Source organism: Nothoprocta perdicaria, unplaced genomic scaffold (genome assembly GCF_003342845.1).
Source record: "Nothoprocta perdicaria isolate Ctin4 unplaced genomic scaffold, notPer1 scaffold_122, whole genome shotgun sequence".
Classification (NCBI taxonomy): domain Eukaryota; kingdom Metazoa; phylum Chordata; class Aves; order Tinamiformes; family Tinamidae; genus Nothoprocta; species Nothoprocta perdicaria.
The window spans coordinates 2,205,828-2,228,672 of NW_020454339.1; the positions used below are offsets into that span (position 1 = coordinate 2,205,828).

General features: G+C 38.2%; 1 protein-coding gene across 2 annotated transcripts; it reads left to right on the top strand.

Annotated features, from left to right (window-relative positions):
- The first annotated feature begins 3,637 nt into the window (after positions 1–3,637).
- Positions 3,638–22,261, top strand: LOC112960319 (Y+L amino acid transporter 2-like). 2 transcript variants are annotated; one of them, XM_026054537.1, is made up of 11 exons: positions 3,638–3,878; positions 4,010–4,109; positions 9,216–9,733; positions 11,498–11,623; positions 14,447–14,591; positions 15,535–15,658; positions 16,406–16,509; positions 16,761–16,857; positions 18,297–18,446; positions 19,119–19,302; positions 20,045–22,261. In XM_026054537.1, the coding sequence occupies exons 3-11, from the start codon at positions 9,232–9,234 to the stop codon at positions 20,134–20,136; spliced, it is 1,524 nt and encodes a 507-aa protein (XP_025910322.1). In that variant the 5' UTR covers positions 3,638–3,878; positions 4,010–4,109; positions 9,216–9,231; the 3' UTR covers positions 20,137–22,261. The 2 variants fall into 2 exon arrangements, with proteins under 2 accessions (XP_025910322.1, XP_025910323.1); XM_026054538.1 differs by lacking the exon at positions 4,010–4,109.
- Positions 22,262–22,845: the final 584 nt, after the last annotated feature.

A 22,845-nucleotide genomic window follows, 5' to 3' on the forward strand; every position in this document is an offset into this window, starting at 1 on the left:
GGGCCCCTCTTCCTTCTAGAGCCCTAGCCCATGGGATCTTTCCCAGCAGGTCTCTGAAGAGGCTAAAGTTGGCCCTCCTGAAGTCCAGCGTGGCAAGGCTACTTACTGCCCTGCCTCCTCCTCGTTGGATCCTGAACTCCACCAGCTCGTGATCGCTGCAGTCAAGACTACCCCCCACCTCCAACCAGGCCCTCTCTGTTTGTCAGTACAAGGTCCAGCAGCCCACCTCTCCTCGTCGGCTCCTCCACAACCTGCGCCAAAAAGTTGTCATCGACGCACTGCAGAAACCTCCAGGACCGTTTGTGCCTCGCTGTGCTGTCTCTCCAGCTGATGTCAGGGTAATTAAAGTCCCCCATGAGAACCAGGGCCTGTGACCATGAGGCAACTTCCAGCTGCCTGTAGAAGGCCTCGTCAACCTCCTCCTCCTGGTAATGTATAGCCTCTACGTGTGTGAGGCTGTCACCTTTCCAGTGTCTGCAGAGAGGTGGAGCCTGGAGACCAGGAGGGCACATGGTCGTCCAGGGCATGCTGCTGATGGAGGAAAAGGGGCTCCTGCTCTCTGGAGTTTCCACCACCTCTGCTTGTCATCAGAGAACTAGTTTGGACTCAGYCAAGTCATCTACCTGCAAGGAGTCCCTGTTGGGAATTTTCTGGACGTGCATTCTAGCTCCCCAGAGGCCATGGCTTCCAGCAATTGCATGCACTATCTCCGGAGCCTACACAGCCAGATCSAGGGATGATGCCCCCATAGTTGTTGTAATCACTGTGGGCAGCCCCTCTCCATGCACTAACCCTTAGAGGTGGCACAGCTGAAGGAGCGCTTCTGTCCTCAGTGCCAAATGAATGCACATCTGTAAGGATGAGTGTTGTGATATGGCTGAAAACCAACATCCAAGGAAACCCTGAGGGCTCTTAGTGGAAGATTTCGGTGTCTTATCTTGCACCTGCACCTTTCTGGATGCTGAACCTGCCTGCCTTGAGGAATTAGCAGTATAAATTTGCCCTCTCCCACAAGCCAGCACGTACAAATTCCATCAAGAATGAAATGACAGGGAAGAAAGCCAGGTTCATGTGTAGAAAGATAAGGAAGAGGAGACAAGGAGAAATCTTCAAAGTAGCCTTGGGGAAAGGAGGATGGAGGCTCTGTGTTTGAGCCACTTGGAGTGGGGGAGGATGGTTTGTGGAGGTAGTTACTGATATAAGTTAATAAATAATAGTCTGTCTCTGATGATTCTGTTCCTTAATTCCAGTAGCATGACAGAGGAACAGAGTTTCTGTGCAGCTGCAGCCTTCAGCAGCAGCTTCTGCTTGGGGCAGCAGCTCCAGGGGCAGGACAGTGACACAGTGCATACACAGGAGTTGGGAACTTCACATCTGACAGGTTTGCTGCTCTGTGTCTGTGAGACATGCGACTCTGGTCCGTGAGGACACATGAGGTCACATGAGGRCACATGCAGGGAGGAAGGGGGCAAGCTGTTCTCACTGGTGGCCAGCGATAGGACGAGGGGTAATGGTCATAAGCTGGAGCACAGGAAGTTCGATCTCCAGGTGAGGAGGAACTTCTTTMCTGTGAGGGTAACAGAGCAGTGGAACAGGCTGCCCAGGGGGGTTGTGGAGTCTCCTTCTCTGGAGGTCTTCAAAACCYGCCTGGATGCCGCCCTGTGCCACATGCTCTAGGTGTGCCTGCTTGAGCGGGAAGGTTGGACTAGATGATCTCTAGAGGTCCCTTCCAACCTTRAATATTCTGTGATTCTGTGACATGGACACATGATAGTGCTAGAGAAAACTGTTAGAAAAGGTGAGTGAAGTCCCCCACTTCTTCCAACACACAGCTGTATTTTCTGCACTCTACACTTCTTCACTAGCGTGTTTTTCACCTATTTCATTCCTAGGAAGAAAGCTGCTACTGTTTCAGAGCACTGTCCTTGCCGACAGTAGAAACTGCTGTGAGTTGTAATAACTCATTGAGAAGTTTTTTTTTGCATATACATTGAGGTAAATAAAAATATATGACTTGCTGCCACTGGATTTTGTAAAGCATTCTAGAACTCAGTCMCTTGGTACTACAATTTTTGTATTTGCAAGCAGCCTTAATTTTGATTTCACTGAACATCTTGTTATTATTATTTACCTCCTTCACTACACTTGYGTTCCTCTACAGAAGCTGGAAGCCATCTGGTATTGGTGATAGGATATTGCTTTTCAAAAGAAACATAGTATAACATACTCTGTGCTAGTGCCAGCCTAAACTGGTGTGTTTATAGAGCAGAGAGAAAGAGCCACAGCTCAGTCCCGTTGCTGCCACGTTAACGCGCTGACCAGCTACTGAGTTCTCTGCTGTTGGCACAGCACCTTGCTGATCCTGTTAGGCCTGCGCTAGCCTGTTTGGTTCAGCTTTCTCGACATRTTCTGTGCTCCATAGTCTGTCCTGCATCAATTTATGAGAAAGTAGTATCACAGACTTACCCAGGCAAGCATACTTCCCTTTGCTCCAAAAGCAGATCTACATACCTGTAGCTATATCGCGCACTAGAATTGCAATGAGCAATAAGTTGGCATGAGAACTTCCTTGTTGTGGAAGTACTGCTCAACTTCTGTAAGATTATAAAAATGAGAAAAAGAGAAAGGAATTCCTGTTGTCTAATTTACATGTATGTATCCTGCTAACTTAACAAGCAAGATAGGGCTAATCATCCTTTGTAGAAGAACTGCAACTAGCTTTTGTTCTCAGAGAAGAAATATTAAAGAATTTGTTTTTGKTTTTTTTTTTATACATGCTGCMTGCCATACGATTGTGTAATGTTGATTTATGTGCTGTTACAGTAAAGTTGTGGGAAATTGCAAGTACTACAAAACATGCAGAGTCAGACCAATAGTAAATATGGGAAGTGTTAATTAAGAAAATGTGTTTCGTGTTCGGACACGTAGCCTCTACTCAACTCAAACAACGGAGCGAAGCTGGAGGAGGATGTTCGTGGCAGAGACAAGAGCAAGGTGCCCTCTGGCCCTGGAAGGAGAGAAGTATCCAGGAACAGGCTTGCTCCACATAGGGCAGAGTACAGTCAGAAAAAAAAAACAGCCCTTGTCCAAGATCTTAAATGTGACAAATTCAACACAGTTCAATTTTTTAAAGTAATTATGCAGGCTTGAAAATAAGATTGCAAGCCTGTTTTTTAGTCTATAGTCTATTAACAGTGCCGTAACAGAAGAAAAACAACTCTTAGGAAGGCAGAGTCACTGCCTAAAGAATGTGAGACGCAGCCTCTGTGCTCTTCTAGTAGAGACTAACGTGCCTGCAAAACAATTCTCTTGCCAAAATGTTGCTTGATATATTATAATGTACGTAACCACAGACTCACAGGCAGCTGAAACTRTGCAATCTTTCGAGCACACTTGAGTGTGTTTTCAGGGATAAAAAACTCTTCTTTGTAGACAAAAAAAGCCTCTGAGATACTTTATTTTTATTTGAAATACTTTTCTCATACCTGCTTCTAAGAGTGTTTTTAAAAAGCAAGGCACTTTCATGTAAATATGAAGTATAAATCTGTCTCCAAGAAAGCATGTTTTCAGAAGATGTTACTTTAAAAGGCAGAACTAGGAGGAGCATGGATCTGGTAGAAAGTTTGGGGTTGTTTTTATTCTTCTTGTGTCACTATGGGTTACAGGATGGTTCATGGAACATGATGCAACTCTCCTGCTTTCCTCTTGGATGGCTGGGACTCAAAGGGGCAGATGACTGCACTTTAACTGAATTATTTCTTTTTCCTGTAAGGATTAGTGATTTTCATCTGAATCTTGTTTTCTAGCACCTCAACTCAGTCCACTCATTGAAGAGTCTTGGTCTGCTAGATCAGCTCCTTCCAGATGCCCTTTGGCACGTGAGTACAGATTTTTGTCTGCCTATTGGCCTCAAACTTTATGGAAAACAAAAATTCCAGGTTAGTGCTCTTGCATTCATTAACTTTCTGATCTGCCCCAAGACTTTATTTKCTGGATGTTTGCTTGTTAGGCTAGATATTCTGCTGTACACCGTACTGGCCTGTGTTTTCCAAAAATCCTTCATAGAGAGGACCCTATGTTATTGCAGAAGACGAAGCTGAGTACTTTGGGTAAGATCTTTCTTTTTTTTTCTTTTTTTTATGTTATATTTTAGAAAAGTTTATTTAATAGAACTTTGAATCAAATCAGCCTGTTTTGTATATCATATGTCAGAAATTATATATGTCAGAAATTATTAGACAAGTCATATATATAGAATTATCTGATTAAGAACMATAACTGAATTGATAATTATTTGGTAAAGAACAGATTACATTGAAAAGAAAACATATGGAAAAAGTAGATAAATACTAAAAGACCTAAGATGAAATAGTATTTGTATTTTTCATTTAGCTGTTTTCTTTGCTAGTTTCCACAGGAAATAATTCAGTTGCTCCACTCTCAGACATTTTGGCCCAGCCATGCTGTGAGAATAAATGTGTTCTGTGTGCACAGGATTAATGAAAAGTCTCCCTGTGTCTTTTTAAATTATCMAGAAGGAATCGGACCACACTCCTTCCAAGTTAATGTCTAGGAAAATGTTGTTGATTTCAGTGATATAACACCAAGGAATGTGGATTTTTTTAAGCCCTCCTTTTGTCTGCCTCATTTGTGTCACAACTTTCCGGGGCAGAGCAGCTGGTATTTCAGCTGCCAGCATCTGCAGGCTAATGACCTCAGGGAAGGTTGTTTGGAGAAACCACGTTCCAGAAGAGTCTTGGATATTTGTTCTTGAAAGCTCGCCTTGATTTTAGCATTACTGCTGGTGTAATAAAAATAGCAAGGCTAAGCRGAGAGTGAGAGAAGAGGCTATTCATGTTAGTGTAACGTTCCCGTCCTGGTGGAACAGACGTGTAGTTATTTAGAGCACAGCTAGGGAGTCACTATGCAGTTAGAGTGGCCTTTCTAAAGTGGCCATCTAAAGCATCAGATGTGCCCGCTACCCGCCGGTAAGCATCTGCTTTCCCCTTTTAATGCTTTTCTTAGGCTTGGAATAGAGTAGCTCCTCTTAAAATATCTTCCATGACTTTGGGTGGGAATGGAGCACTCAGGGGTGGAGCGAGTCCTTCAGAGGAGAGAACTAGCCCCTGACGACAGTGATATTATAGGAATATGTGCAGCGTTAGTTCACTGAATGTATAAAACCTAAAAAACTTAAAAAACACCACTCGTGAAAGCTAATTATTTTCTCCTAAGTGGGATATATATTTTTTTTAGTGGAGATCAAACTTCTTGTTTGTTCTTTCTTTCTCTGGCAGAAGTGGCAAGTTTTCTGGCAAGAGATTTTGCTGTTCCTTCATAATGCATAATCTTGTTGTGTTTGCTCGATCTCTTCTCGCACTGGAAAGTGTTCAGTGGTGTAAGCTGCCAAAAATACTCCCTTGAGGATCTGTTGAAACTCATGTTTGGCAACACTGTTTTGAAGTTTGATATCCATGTGGTTTTTGTTATGTTGAAATCATATATTTTTCATTTTTATTATTTTATTTTGGGACATTGTCTACTCCACACACATACAAAAAAAAAAAAAAAAATTAAGCAGTGCCTACGTGGAAAAGATACTGAAATTGCTCACAGCTTTTAAAATATCTTTCTAAATATATATATGTTTCTACTGTAAACATAATTGAAAAAGTTAGAACTTAAGTGTTTTCTTTTTCATCACACATTTTCTAACTGAAACTACAAGACTATATTTTTAAATCAATTTTATTACCTGGTTTGTTTTTGACAGTGTAGTTGAATTTAATAATTGAGAAATTAAATTACATGATTAAGAAATTATATGGTAACAGTCACCTCATTAAAATCCTGTAAGTTACTTAAAAAAYATTACCATTAAATGAAAGACTAAATTTGATGTCCAGTATATTCTGACATCTTCTGCACAGTGCAGGTTTCTAAATGCCCTTAATTTCCCAGGGAATCTCTTGAAATTAAATATATTTGTTTCCCGAGAAAGAATATCTGATTTATATATTTATTTATTTTTAATTAAAAGCTGGGAATTTCAACACAGCCTAATGGAAAGAGGCAGTCTGCATGCAAGCAGCTCTTAAACCATCACACTTCCATAATTCATGACCTGGCCTTACTTAATCATTTGACAAAGGTTAATTAACTCCTCAAGAAGGAGGCAATCACTCATCAGGCTGTAGATCCCTGAAGGATGAGAAGTGGTGGAGAAAATCTGCCTTGCCAAACTAGTCCTGCACTAACACATTGAAGAACTAGCTTTGGTTTCAATCTTAATTTTCAACTCATAGCAAACTGGCGCTTCTCCCTTCACTTTTGCATATGACCTGTGGTCGTGAATTGACTAGAAAATTTGTATTTTGAGAAGAATCTGTTAGTTTTCTTACACTTCTCAAGCATCTGCCCACAAGCTCCTTTCTGYTGCTCTTTGTATATATGGCTGTGAGTTAAATAACACACTGCAAATAATTTGGGGACATTATACCTATCAGTGCATTACTTTTCCTCTGAAAGACAAATTTTCTTCCTTTTGTTAGGGAGTACCTAAGAAAGAGTAGGACCTATATGATAACAAGATTCTGAAGTTCTGTGGAGGAAATCAAGTGCCAAGGGAAGGCACAAGCAGGAGTTCACAGCTGTTCCGTTCACTCTTCTGAAGCTTCTGAGGTGCATCAGGGTGTTCAAGCCTGTCCAGACCTTTGAMCCTCAGAGAGCAGCAAGTCTTTTCACTTGTAATAGTATATGGGGATCCATGCAGTGGGGAATTCYCTTCACGTGTGGAAGCTTTTATGTCTTGTTCTTCAAGCTTTATACACAATTGCTACTAAAGCACCTCTACATGTATTTTTGGTGGCATAAAATACTATTATTGCACTAGGGTTAATCTTTAAATATTTAACCATTCTAGTAAGGCAAGAATTCCAGAATGTGAAGAACCTCCTTTTTCTTAAACCACAACGAGTTAATTCTCCCGTGCTCAGGAAGCTMTTCTGACTTCCTCTCTGCTAGAGGATTCACTGCAAAGATGTGTTATCTGCTGTAATTCAGGATTTTCCAAGTAGAGATGACCTGATCCTGATTCAGGAACACCTCTTTTATTTAAGAAAGAGATAGTCCTAAATAAAGAAATGAGTAGGAGCTTTAGAATTGCGAGCTCACTGAATGRAATCAGTTCACCTTCCAGTGTTAGTGGAAACTTTTCTGTGGACTTCGGGAGCMATAGAAACTGCCTAAAGGCTCTTGTACTCAAAGAGCTGATTTTTGGCACATTTTCAGTTGATATGAATTGGATCAGTTATCTCCCAGTCAAGGAAATCAGTGAACGTTTCTTACCTAGGAAACTTTGACTCTCGGATGACAGGTTATGCCTATTCATGCATTTAATTCAGTGYCTGGTTAAAAGTTTTGGTAACCTGGCATCTCTCAAAGTGCAGGAGTTGTTTGAACTATTTCTTGCTCTATTTTTTTTTTTTTTCAGAACTATTCTGCACAGCTCTGGCTACACACTTTTTAGAGGTCTGAAGAAACACTTCACTAGCATAAGAGAAAAGAAGTAAAATATGAAGAACAGAGTTTTATTGAAAAAAAATAATTTTAACCTGTACCTAGAAACTCTCATAAAAGCTGTAGATTGTAAATGTTGTGCAGGACTCACATAGTATTGTAATTGTTTGAATCCCTTCTATCCATAGGGTCAGTCACAATAAACATGAAAGATGAAATAGAAATTGTGAGGAAAGTAAATGGCTGGTATTTTGGATGCCTGATGCTCCTTCCCCAGCCCAAAGTAGATTCTGGTTCTGAGAGGAACAAAGTAAGCAGTTAGAGGATTCACTTCTGTGTGAAGAGGATGTCACCTAAAAGCTGGGCCATTAAGCAGTCACGCTTAAACATCTGTAGAAAAACTAATATTTAACTTTACTTCATTGCTCCCATAGTTGCAGTTAGAGGATGCTTTGGGGATGAGTAAAGCATTTAATTTTTAAAAAGTTTGGCACCTTTTAATCTTTAAGCCTTATCTGGCCTCATTAGTTACTTCATCAACTAGAAAACTGAGTCTGACCAAAAACTGGAAACAAAAGAATATGAAATTAATCAGAGCTGCTAAAACAGATATACTTTACAAAGGAAAATGAACCTTCCAGGATGTTTGGGGTTTATTTTTGGTTTTAAAGTGGCCATTATCCACGTAACAATATAAATTTATGATCAGATGCTTTTGACGAGGAACTGCTGGAACAAATTATGTTTTACTCAAAAACCTTTGCCATAACTTGTAGGATTTTGCTGAGGGCTTCTTCTGCAGTGTTGGAGTTGGAGGGTGGAGAAGGAGAAATGTATTTCTCCACAATCAGACACAAGAAAAGTCATTGTTCCAAGAAAGCATTATGACTACGTGTGACYTTATGGGAGGAATGAGTGTATTCAGGGAGCACAGCTCAGGCTGTTACATCCTGCCCGTCTTTCACCACGTCAGCACCAGACGGCTGTGACGCATACACGACCAATGTATGTGATGGCATTTATGTAGTTTTCCAGCCAYCAGCATACTTGGATCTTGCCCTGCGTGCCCTAGAGTTGGAAGCCTTTACAGATGAAAAAAAGCGTTCCAGGAACAGGCTGTCCAAAACTCCATCCTATGCATGTTGGTGGCTTTTGCCCAAAAGTCAAGCAAGGTTAATAACTACACAAGGTGTATTATTCACTACCTCAGTAATCTTGTCTTTGGGAGTATCCGAAGCTCTCAGATTGTGAATTTTTATTCATCTTCATGCTAAACTTCTGCATCTAGAGCTTCTGAATATTTTTCTCTATTCCTCCATTGAGTATTTTTCTCTTGGGTTCCTCAGTAGATAATTTTAGAGGGGTATGATTTGATTGAACAGCGGAACAAAGTTCTTTCTGGGATGGGAGCAAGATTTAGCGAGGTAGGATGTGTGAGGTTCTCCTGCTGAAACAGGGTGTCTCCAGGGATACAGTGTCTTTCTTTCCTAACATAATTTACAATGACTTCACATATTTATCCATAAAAACACTACAGTGAAAGGTAAGTGAATTCACTAGTAAGTGTTTCCCAGACTACAAGGTAAAAGCAGGAAAGTAATTGCTCTCTATACTATCCATGTCTTGTAAGCTAAATGTCTTATTTGTGTTCTGATACTACATGCATTRCAACAGATGTTCTTTCCTCCTACTTTCAGGTAATGGTAATTGAGGATGACAGCCCCCTGGCGAATTTGCTGCAATAAAAAATCCAGACACAGGAATGGAGAAATTGAAATGGAYGATATGGCAGACTCGAAAGAAAAAATGCAGATGAAAAAAGAAATCACTTTACTAAATGGAATTTCTTTGATTGTAGGGAACATGATCGGCTCTGGAATATTTGTGTCCCCTAGAGGCGTTTTAATGTATAGCACTTCCTATGGACTCTCTCTAGTCATCTGGGCTCTTGGTGGGATCTTTTCACTCTTTGGAGCACTATGTTATGCTGAATTGGGAACTTCCATTGTTAAATCTGGAGCCAGTTATGCCTATATCCTGGAAGCATTTGGTGCCTTTGTGGCCTTCATCAGACTGTGGTCTTCCTTGCTGATTATCGAACCAACAACTCAGGCAGTGATAGCCATCACATTTGCTAACTATATTGTTCAACCAATTTTTCCACACTGTGAGCCACCATATGATGCAGTCAGATTGATTGCAGCTGCTTGTATTTGTGAGTAAATTTATGATTGCTAGAAATTAATGATTCTATTTGGAGGGGCCCCCGGGAGATTTTTCTGAGATCTTACTCGTTAACCTGCTGAGATAATAATCAGTGCCTCTGTAGAAATGTGCTCAGATGCTTTCCTTCAGATGAATTTTATTTAGTACTGAGATATTAGAGGAGGGAAAGAATTCCAACAATTTGGCTGAGGAAAACCATATTTGCTGATTAAAAATATATAGTCTCTTAGGATCACAGGCCTAATGCAGAGTGTTTTAATGGCAACAATTTATTTCATTGTTTTTAAGAAATAGTCATTTATTTAACTGTTGCTGTTTTATACTACAATACTTCTAAGGATGAGCTATATTATTCTTCTAAGGAGATTTTTTAAATTATAGAATCTGAAATCTTATTCAATGTATATGCCACATATACAATACCAAGATTCAAAGCAATCCTTTATTTAGAAAGAGGTCCAAATTATATCCTCACCTGGCACTAAACAGGAACAATTCRATATATTATTTGAAAATTTATATAAAAAGCCTGTCCCCAGATTGCACTAGATTGGCATATTAATAGGAAATAGTGAGTGCAAATCAGGTCCAAATTCTGAAAATAGTTAAGTGCATCATTAACTTGACAGCTGACTATACACTATCAGCTAAAATGTGCAGAGACGACTAGTGGTAATGAAGGCAAGATGTTCTCTGATAATCTGCAGTTGGGTTCTAATATTCTTATTATAAAGAAAGGCTTTGGTTTTCATTTTAAGCACTTATAAAATCCTTTTTATTTCCATTAAAACTGAAGTCTAGATTATAGACAGAGCAAAGTAGTAATATTCAAGAAGTCTGACAGAGACAAAATAGCCCATTCTGATATGTGCTGCAGAGCACACTAATTGCCCATACCACATCTGGCCTGATGACTGCTCCAGCCATCAGGAGCTATACTTGGTACAAATGTCCCCGTTCTGAATTATAGAGCTGTAAAGGAGGTAAGTTTCCCATGGCATTATGTGTGTGTATGCATTATCAGCTTGTCAGGGTTTAAATTCTGTGCAAAAACGAATGTAAATAGGGAGAAGGAGGAGTTGGAGAAGGGGTTGATTGAATCCAACCTCTGCAACCAAACTGCTTAGTTTTGTTTCCTAATAGATTCTGCTGGAAGCGAGGCCTGAGAGAACTTGTGAGTACTTTTATAATCTTCAAAGTTGGGGATCAGAGCATGAATGACACCATTCCTGTCCCTAGGCACCGAGTAACAGCATGCTGACCTGGCTCCATCAGCTTCCTGAAAACAGCACCCAAGCATTTTGATGTAGAAACTATCCTTACTCTATACAGGGAGTAAAGTTTGAATTTGAAGCATARTTTTTGGAAAAACTTCAGTGTAGGGATATAAAAAAATCTCACCTTCTGCACGTGAGCAACTCTGCTGGCTTTGTTAAGATTTAAAGATTATTTAAAAGGAGTTGGAGTTAGTTCTAAAATTCAAAATATGGTGTGTTTTCTTCCCAATTATTGATGGAAAATAGCACCCTCAAATAAGCTTCTTCTTTTTAGAAAAAAAAAAGTCATATAAATTTTAAATTAGGAATTTCATTAATCTCAAAAAAACCTAAATGGTCTTGAATTGTTCAAATTTGGATCTCTTTTTTTTTTTTCTTGAAAAAGAGGCTGGTATCTAGAAGAGTATGTTTGAAATGTGCTTTGTATTATGTAAAAGATACACTTCTCCTCTAATGCAGATTCTTTTTCTTAACAGGTTCCTTAACATTTATTAATTGTGTTAATGTGAAGTGGGGAACCCGGGTACAAGATATCTTCACATATGCAAAAGTTATGGCTCTTATCGTGGTGATATCTGTTGGCCTTTATAAAATTGGTCAAGGTARGAATATATTTCATTTATTTAAATTCCTAAAAAAATTTGAATCCTGTATGGGGTTCAAAGTCTCTGCAGGAAAACCTCAAGGGAGGCRGTGAGGAGGGTGAGGTTGACCTCTTTTCAGTGGTGACCACTGACAGGACTAGAGGAAACGGCCACAAATTGAAGCACTAGAAGTTCCGCAGGAACTTAAGGAAACATTTCTTGACAGTAAGAGTGACAGAGCCCTGGCACAGGCTGCCCAGAGAGGCTGTGGAGTCTCCTTCTCTGGAAATCTTCCAAACCTGCTYGGACACAACCTCTGYCCTGTGCTCTGGATGTCCCTGTGTCTCCAGGGGTTTGGACTAGATGATCTCTAGAGGTCCCTTTCCACCTTAAGGATTCTGTGAAAATCAAACTTCATAAAACTTACATATAAAATGTTATTTACTCAGAGAAAAAAATATCTGAGAAAGAAGAGAGAAGTTTTAGGGTACCCTGAGAGTCTAACAGTTCTTCTATTCTTAGTGTGGCAGGCCAAGACACAATAAGTTCTCCATTGCTTTGGCTAAATGATAGATCGTACCAAATTAATATCAGTTTAGTGTTACCTAGCTGAAACATGATCCATCCTTATCATATGAATAAGGGCACTAGTGCTACGAAAGGACACGCAATGAGCAGCAGCAGTACTCTGTGAGGGGAGAGAAACCTGGCAAGGAGGAAGTTGTTTGTCAGCTATGTGGAAAAGCCAGTGGTTTTTGCTGAGAGGATGCATTTATTCTCCCAAACAAGGGAGAACAGTGCCTACTGGTGGGCGAACAGTGCTAATCCCTGGAATCGCTGTGAATATCACAAGATATCATAGCACAGATGAGGCATCTGGTGTCAGCAGCAGCAGTGCTGAAGTGAACACCCTGGAACGCTAGGGATGAGTTTACTCCAGAGTTACCTCCAATCCTTGCATGCAACAGGCGATGCAGTATTTATTAATTTAGGCCTCTGGTACATAAGAAGCTAAATAAGTCTTCCAGCTCTAGCTCTGTTGCTTAGTTCCTAAGGTTTCTCTTTCATTTTCTTTTCCTGTAAAATCCCTAAAAAGGCATTGCATCTTTAATTAGAATAGAGACTTTCCCTATTCAGCAAAGGAATTACCTCTTTCTCCTGCTGAAACTCTTATAAAACCTAATAGAAGTGATTGCCTTTCCATGTTTKCTGACTTTCTCCTTCCTTGGCTGCAGATCTAATAATGCAGCAGCATATTGAAGAAGTCTCGCTGGATTTATAGAGTATTTTAATTTAGCCATTATTAGCATATGTTAGTTARAACTGATTTTATTCAAGTTTCAATAAAAATGAACTGCATCCAGCCCTAAGGAAAGGAATGTGAAGTTGCAGGATTTGTGAATGATTATTTTTTCCTGATAAATTAAGCTGCTACAATTTTTAAATGGTGTGAATCCGTGATGGCCTTCCCRTAGTTCTGTCCCTACTGTCACAAATTGATCTGTGCCTTCAAACTGTTTCCTTTGAAATTCACGACCTGTTCATTTATGTGCAGCTGCTGTGGCACAGGTTGGCACGGGGAGCGTTTCCTCTGCCCTGTAATCCAGGTCAGTTCCTTGACATTTTTGCATGTGTTCAGGAGGAAAAAGGTGGAGAAGAAATATTAATATTATGAATGAAAAATGAGAAAGGCTGTTAACTGTATCTAAGGTTCATCTTTTTGAACAATGCTGAGCACTTAAGGAAGAAATAAAGGATTGGGAGGAGGAACGAACTAGACTTCTGGAAGAAGTTGTGATCAGGTCAATGCAGTCAAACAGCAGCTGTTTTAATGAAAAGAACGATTATGATGCAGTTTTTTTCCAATATGCTGAGATATGAATCTTATTTTAAAACACTGTCAATGTATCTGTTTTATACACGGATTTTTCCTTTTTCTTATTTTCTTTTTTCTTTTCTGCTTGCAGTTTTCTTCAGCAATGTCCCCAAAGCATGTGCAGATCTCAGCTTTGCCTTCCTCTATTCTAACAGTCTCCTGAAAAAACAACTTGATTGTCAATGAGAAAGAATGGTAGGAGTGGTAGGGACAGAATCTAGGTTACTTTTCTCCAGGACTGGGTTGCTATGGTGGCATCTATAAATTCTTCAGTTTAATACACAGGTTGTTTATAACAAAGACCTTTCTTTCTTTGTAGTAGAGATTTTGATGTGTTTATATCAGCCTTAATACTTAAACCCACTTCCATTTATATCAGASAGTTTACTTAGGCAAATTTAGTCAGGCCTTCTTCCTGTCTCTGGCATAGCAGTGAAGGTTTCTTACCTTTTGCAGCATTCTTTAGATTATCATCTCAATTGACTGAACTATCCTAAAAGAGAATTTTGAGACTGCTAACAACAGTGTCTGTAAGGAGTTCTCCCCTCGTTGAGTGCTAATTGATCTGGTGAAAATTAATAAAGGAAGGGCAAGTTCAGAAATAGGTTTGGTTGCCCCAGCTCTCTCTTCCTACTAGTCAAGAGTGCTGAGCACAGCACTCTCCTTCAGTAGTTTAGGCAAAGATGCCAACAGAAGACCTGTGAATTCTAGTAAAATTACACATCATATTCAAACAACAAACCTGGAAAAAAAAATGTGTTCTATCCTTGCCTGAATGTTCCTGTCTCAATATCTGTACTCTGAACCCTCCCTATTTGCTAAGTGAAAATATAACCTGTGCATTTCTGAGGTTTGCGGTGCACCTTGGATACCATAGGTCTTACTTCTTTTTCCATAGCTGAGATTTTGGTGTAGTGGGCTTATGTTCTTCAGACAATGACAGTTGATACCTGCCATTTATACAGGAAAAACAGAAAACCTTAGAGCTCCATTTGATGGTTCAGCAACAGACGCCGGGATGATCGCACTGGCTCTGTATTCCGCCCTCTTCTCCTACTCGGGATGGGACACGCTGAATTACGTCACTGAGGAAATGCAGAATCCCGAGAGGTAAATGTGTGTTTTGTTTCCAAATCTGTGAAAACTGCTCTGGAAACTGATGGTAGGGCAAGCTCCTCCGTGTTTGCTTCTGCTCTTTGCCATACTATTTTATTTACAAAAAAAATCCTCTTTTCAGAAGAAATTTTAGATATGAGAGCTGTTCTGATTATTTTCCACTCTCTCTCTCACCAGTTATATCACACTAAAAAGTCACTTTTCTCCATACATATATTTTACACCCTACAATTCAGACCAGAAATTTTAATGAAAGAACAAGCCCTTTCTGAAAGCAAGGAAAGCGTGGGTGCATGTAGCCCTCTAAATTCCCTACTTACTTTCAGTCAGACAGAACAGTTGTTATATTTTCCAGAACTTGTTTTGTCASCAATGAGGTAAGACTGCATCAAGGTTATGACTCTTCTATCTTGTGATCTTTACCCTTACTTTTTGTGGGCAAGAAGTTTCGTTTTGCTAAGCATGAAAAGCTAACTGAAAAAATAAATAAAACAAACAAACTCCATAGTAGCACTGGAAATATCATCTCCTCTCCGATGGGGTGTACAGTTCCTGAGGAGTGGTTTGCCTCACCTATTCAGAATGACATGGTGCACTTTGTCATGCATACAAGAGTCAGAAGAAAAGCTGTGGTCAAGTAAACATTTAAGTCTGCTTTCAAACCTCATTGCTGAAGTGTTCTCTTTCATTTGATTCCTATAAAAGACAATATATAAAGTTTACAGGTACAAATGCACMTTTTTTTCTCCGAAACTTGTGATAGCCACCAAAGCTGCTTAGGAATCTCAGATCTTATTTGATAATTCTATGATTAAAAGCCGTGCAGTAAGATGTCATGGAGACATCCATTTATAAATGTTTGATTTTGGAAACACTGCCATATGGATATTTTTTTATTTAAACAGTTTGAAATAATTTCACCACTTTCATTTTGTAGGAATCTTCCTATTTCTATTGCAATTTCGATGCCTATTGTGACTGTTATCTACTTGCTGACTAATGTGGCATACTATGTAGTGTTGGACATGTCCGACCTCCTCACGAGTGATGCAGTGGCTGTGGTAAGTTGCACAAACGATTAAATCAAAAGGTATATGTTTAACTGTGGAATAATCTCAGATAGCAGATTTCTTGGCAAACTAATTGAAATATTTCCATGCTGAAAGCTTTTGCTTTGTTTTAAACTTTGTTTTTTGTATAACAGTGCCAGTATAATACAAGGTACATATAAAGTACATATCCAGTAAATCCGTTTTTGTTAAATTCTCTTACATATTAAATAAATCCCTCTCCTAACACTACTTCCCAGTAGAGGGTGCTTTCATTAAGRGCAAACAGAGAAAGAGATATTGAAAGAAAGCCTGGCTGGTTTAAGAAACAGTCTGAGGCTATCATTCATATGTAGAGCATGCCATGTTTTTAATGCTGCAGACTGCCAGTAATATTTTCAAAACAAAGATATGTAGAGAAATATTTTTTTTAATTCAATGTTTTATACAATAATGCATGCCATGCTACAGTCAAGATTTGTAAAAACACRTTAAAGCCAATACAGGTTATCTGCTATCTCTTCTTGATGTCAGCTTTAAAAAAAAAAAAAGAAAAAAAAATGCAACTGTCATTTTTGATATTTACTTTGATAAATCAGTTTTTCCAAAGCTGATTTGATCACCTTGTCCAAATACTAGTTTCATTATGTTATAAGAAGACATGGGGTATACCGCTATATCTGAATGAGAGTTTCTCAGGATAGTGCATACATTTAATGTAATGACCCTCACTGTATTTTTTTTCTTTTTCTATTGCAGACATTTGGCAATGAAACCCTTAGTTATGCTAAGTGGATTATTCCTATAGCAGTCGCCATGTCTTGCTACAGTGGGYTAAACTCATCAATAATAGCAGCTTCTAGGTATGAAACATAAGATTTACTTCTTAAAGTAACTGAAAAGAAATCATTTCATATTAATCTACATTAGTACATTGTAATAGTGACACCTTTCTTTCATTTATGTTCATTTATCATGGAAGAATTGCTATGATCTGGCACATCTTCCAGTGACAGCACTCAAAGATCAGCACCAACTGATGAAATAAAGCTTATTTATTTATTTATATTTATCACAACCAAACTAGAGTTACTTTTTTTTTTTTTTTAAYTAGGCTTTTTTATGTTGGAGCCAGGGAAGGACACCTGCCTAAAAGCCTGAGCTTGATTCATATCAAGTGTTTCACGCCAGTGCCTGCTCTTCTCTTCAATGTAAGTGACAGCCTGACCTGGCACTCAGCCTGGGATTCAACCCTGGGAGCACTCAGCCTCCCTTGCCCTCTTCCTGGGTTTATCCTTGGCTTCCCCTCCACTGGAGAAATAATCAAATGGCTGGAATTTCCACAAGTAGTTGAGGTTTCACCGGAAGGGTTGTATTTTGGTGGGTTTTTTTGTGTTTTGGAGGTTTATTTGGGGGGGTGAGAGGGAGGGCAGGGGAGGTTCAGCCTCATCCATATTTATTCAAGATAAATCAAGGTTAGTCAATATTAAGAATGACAAAATAAACCAAAAATAGCAAATATATAGCAGTATAGACAGGAGTTATTTTTAAATCTTTCTATGAGTTTTCAGTGTATCCACCGGGAAGCAGTGACAGGAAGAGACCTCAGACTGTCCTCTAGGCAGATTTTCTACAACTCCGTAGTCAGAAAACGAGTCCTAAAGCATTTAAAATTAAATTCCTACAGTAGACTCTCATACCCATATTTACTTTGTCCTGCTGTTACTGAATGTTGGAATAAAAGGAAGCCACAAGGTTCAAAATTAGTGCAACTGACTAACAACTTTAATACATAAACACTAAATCTGCTGGATTAAAATAAGGGWGAGATTATGCACAAGTAAAGAAGTCATTCAAAAGTATTTCACTGTTGTTTATTTGAACATGTTTTGTATTTGGTGTCTCCTGTGTTATATAAGTTGTACAAGTAGATGATCATAATAATCCTGCTTAAAATATGACTTAATTACAGTTATTATTTCATTATGAATAGTCTTATTAGGGCAATTTTATTTGTACCACAAAGATGAGCTACTCCTTTACACGTTACAATTTCCATTTTATCATACATTTTTTTCTGCTCATCAAAAGACTGTATTCTTTTATTTGTTCTATTTGGTAGAGCAGCTGTTAAATTCCAGGTATTTTAGGTCTCGTTTCACCCTTTCCATACAGACAGTGTAGCATACTACAGAATTTGCTCTAATTATACCAAGGTCTAATGGTACTGTGAGAATTTCCAAAAGTGAAATTAAATTTAAAAATTAATAATTTTTCAAACTGAAGTGAATCAGAAAGGCCAAGTAAGCTGCTMTCTACAGGATCCTCCTCTTCTCTGTAGGCTCTCTAGAAATGCTCTGTAAGCATTTTCTGCAGGTGGAAGAAGAGCTTCACAAACCTTAGCTACATTCAGCCAAGCATGGAGCTGTCACTAGTACATTCAAGGAAAAGATATCAGTGGCTTTTGTGTCAGTGTATATGGGCTTTTCTTAGAATTCTTAAGTATTTGCCTCTTGCAAGGGCACGGTGTTCCAAGATATCAAATATCTGTGAAACATGCCCTTAATATGGTTAATATGGTTTATTGCTTCTTTATTTTATTAGAAAAGTATTATTTTCCCATTAAAAAAAATCCCATTGTTTTCTCTAGGGTTTAATGACTTTGCTTTATCTCCTTGTGGAAGATGTTTTCCTTCTCATTAACTACTACTGCTTCAACTACTGGCTCTTTGTGGGTCTGTCTATTGCAGGACTAATATATCTGAGATATACTCAGCCTCGTAGACCACGGCCTATTAAAGTAAGTAAAAGAACAGAGGAGATAAGCCATAAAACCCAGATGAGGCACATGTTTATGCACATGTAACTAGGGATCCATTATTAGTTATGCTGTATGCTATTTTCTTAAACCCTAAAAATCCTTTTAATATGCAAGATAAGAAACAGAGTAAATGTATTTGAGTTTTCACAAGAACATATTTTTCTGGTACTTTTGCTATAAGGTTGAAATGTATTGTGTCTGTTTATTTTCCTTTTCACTCAGCTTTAAAACCCCATTTATTTAAAAATAAATAAGGAATAAATAAGTGTTTGGGATTCTTATGTACAAATAGCAGTTTTGCTAGTGAGCCAACTAGAATAAAAATTACAGTCATAATGGATAATAGGTAATGATTTTTCATTTCCTATGACCATTTGCCAACTTAGCCATGCTTTGCATACACTTGTGGAACTATTGTGGAAAGGAACTCAATTTTTGMAGGTCAGATATTCAAGTATAAGAAGATCTCAGTTCTACACAGTTCTACTGAATGTGGCCATTCATAAGACTGGTACATAATAGTGAAATAGTCAATAGTTATATTTATTATTGACTTGTCTAATTTTAATCTGTAGACTCTGTCAGTTTTCCCATAGAGTGTTTCACTGCTTCTTTTGGTTAATACTGATCTTTGATTGCTTGTTTCCACAGCTTAACCTCCTCTTTCCTATAGTGTACTGCCTGTGTTCCCTGTTCCTGGTTATAGTTCCTCTCTACAGCGACACAGTTAATTCCCTTATTGGGATTGGKATTGCCCTTTCGGGCATTCCTGCTTATTATTTGGGAGTCTATCTGCCAATTGAAAAAAGACCTAAATGGCTACAGTGGCTCTCTGGTAAGCAATATTGTATTGTCTTAATGTATCAAAGTCTTTTTGATATTTGATCAGATAATAGAAAAAAATGAGTTTTTCTTAAAATTCTTTTCCTTATGACCTTTGCTGTGCTGTATACAGCATGTCTGAGACCATTTGATTCATCTCATGTTCTTGAAAACAAAACCACGCATAGCAATACAAAATATTCCACTATGTGGACATAATTAGTGTTCTGTGTCATCTAATATTTGTGGTGTTGAGCCATTGCAGTATGCTGGCCCAGTAAAAGCCCTGTAGGATTCTGCAGACTGTTGATTATGTATAAGGATGCAATTTGATACCTGACAAGACAGAGATACCATGAGACCATTGTCTCACTTGCTGCCTGCGTAATAGGAGAGCTGAGTCAGAGGAGTCTGTGCATCTTCCTACATTACAAAATAGTGAGCTACTAATTTGAAGAGCTGTTTTCACCCCTTAAATTCAGGCAAATTTTGAAGAGCAAAATTATTATTGTTCAGTTTGAACTCACTTATCAATCTGTGTGTTGATAAATACCTGATTAAGAAAATACTTTATATTTTTTAGTCTGTTTTTGCCTTTTATCCATCTGTCTATAATGTGTATTTAATTCAATTCTTTAAAGTGTTTTAAAATTTTGCTAATATCTGCACAGAGCTTTAAAATCTGTGAATATCTGTTTAAATCTAAGATAGATTATAGCTTTGTCCCAACAACATGTTTTTTCTCCATATTGCAGCTACATCAACAAAATACATTCAGATGCTCTTCTACTGTGCTCTGACGGACCTGGACATAGATAAGGAACCTACAGAAGCAAAGAGTGAATAGAGGTGTCCTGACCTCTAGAGTAATTACTCCTCTAGAGTAATTTCTGTAATCTAAAGTTTTCCCCATGTGTTTGGTTGCACTAAAGCACTATCATCTATTGTACCATGTATCATTTGAATGTCTGTTAATTTGTGCTTGTTTTAAAAAACCATTGCTGCTGAAGGCACTTGCYGGTTCCTGCTTGATTTTTTTTTAAATTTCATGTTTGTTAATAGTGAATAAACAGCTTATTGAATAGCACTTTGAAATTTATAAAGCACTATGTGAACAAACATTTTTTAGTACATAATTACTGAGTTAATTCCAAAAACTAAATAAAATTATTAAGTCTGGTCAAAATATTGAGAAATCAATTGATAAATATAACAAAAGGTAAATCAGATATTTCAAGATTCAAAATCTGAGAGATGGAAAGGAAGGCAGGGAGGAAATGGTTGAGCCAGTATAGCATAATAGTTGTTACCTTTCCTAGAAAGAGATCTAGGTTTCATCATCCTATTTAAATACCTGGAGCCAGAAAATAGCAAGGGCTATAAAAGCCAAATAGAGTTTCATACTTTTTTCTGATCCAAATTGACATTCCTATCTTCTTGGAAGTGATGGCCCAGGTACCTTTGCTTTTCTTCATTGATTCTTTCCTTCTCGTAGTGTACCATTCTCTTTGTCACTTCTCTCTTATTCTGCTTGATTCCCCCATGTCTCTTCCWGATCTACTTTTTCATAAAAAATGCAATAAAAAGAGATCTTTTATATTATTTTGGATTATTTTTGATCATAGCAGTGATGTCAGTCATATGGCAGATATTAGAATGAACAGTCCTTAATGCCACATGCGTTACCAAATGACCATTTTGACCTATCCAACTCCCCTAAGAGATCGTTACCCTACCATAAGGATCCTCTAGAGAGGGGCACCGGATCTCAGCCTTGCCTACTGGATAGCATAAAGAGTTTGCTGCTCGCTGACAAGTTCTTGTAAGCACCTCTCTGCTGTCAGTGAATTTCATGAAATAAAAAGGCATTAAGGACTATATCTAATGTTTCAAATATAAAATTTTTCAGTGTGGTACATTACGATGCCAAAATACCCGTCCTAATTCCCAATCTCCTGAAATGGGAGATAGTAACTACATATATATATATTTATATAAAAGGATAAGCAACATAAATTAAAAAAAAAGTCTGCCTCAGCTCTGATATGTACAACCCTTTGTTATCCTTGTTGGCAAGTTGTAGATTTCTTTTTGCAACTATATGGRAATATATCATATAAGGTTTGTAATTTTAATGTAATCATTCCTATTCAGTTAGCCTTACTTAGGGTAATTTTAATCCAATACAAGTTCCTTTAGCTTCTTGTTAATGTGTGCTCACAGAATGAAGAATCCAAGAAGGAAGGGGGAAGAAGGGTGGCTGTTGACACAAAACCTTTCTTCTTGCTCTCCCACATTGTGTGATTATCTTCAGGATTGTGGTTTTGTGCATCACCAGCCCAGTGTTGTTGAGAGGGTTCCCATATAAACYGATACTTGGAATTCAATGCCATCTACTGCAGCTGTTTCTCTTCCAGATGAGCTTTCTTTTCAGCAGAATATGGCAATAAAAATGCACTAAATTAAGGTAAGCACAAAGACAGGAGAGCTGCATGATTTACTTTCTGGAAGCCTCAGCTTTCAACTCCTAAAATGACTTAATATCTCAATAGCAAAATGGTAAGAGGAAAGAAGCCTTAGCATTTAGTTTGCCAAGGATGCCCTCACATAATCTTTGTATAACAAGTGTCTCTACTGAAGTCTCCACCATTTAGTTTCAGCTCTACTATTGTAAAGAGGAACTGAACTTTTGTTCATCTTTTACAAGTCATTTGTTTTTTATGTATTACGGTTATTTACGCCTCTCTCTCTGATGTGATACAAGCTCTATGAGTCAGTACCAGATCAAACATGACGGTCTCCATCCCCACAGAGTTCCAAGTCATGTTTGCTGTGGAGCTGTGTGTCAGAGCTGCTTACACCAGACRACTCTGTGACAGCCTGTGAGGCTTCCTTTATAGGACCAAAGTGACTGTTGGACACAACTGAGACAATGAATGTATGGCACTAACTAAAAGTGATGTAACAAAGATTATTTACCAAGACTGGTTCCATTGGGAAGTCTGGGCTGAATAGTGGCTTTCTTTGTCTATTAATTTTATACCAAAAGTCTAAATTTGTTTAATTCCTGGATATGATGCACAAATCTTCATTTTCTTTCCTTACGAGCAGAAGACAAATGGAGGGAAACTCCACATACAAAGCTTAAAAAAAAATGTGGATGAAGATACTGAAATTCTGTCTAGGCCTATCAGTTCTGTTCATATTAATATGTGTTTCATTGATTTTTTCACTCCTTCCAGATAATATGTGTAAATTATTGTCAACTATTTAAAGCAAGCTATAGGTGCTAAAGCATCTAAATAAATAAACATCTGATCCCTGTAAAATGCTGCAGTTTTGTGGTTTTTGAATTAAAAACAGTATTGCTAGTCAAATTTGCCCTATGATATATCTCATAGTTTAGTTTCAATAATATCAGGAGAGCAAAAAGACACTACCCTTCTTTGTGTTTTCTTTAACATAACAAAACAAGCATTTATTGGAGGAAAAACATCTGCTTGCTTCAGGTGGGACACTCTTTCAGTAGRGTTATGAGCAGTAATTTACCTGAACA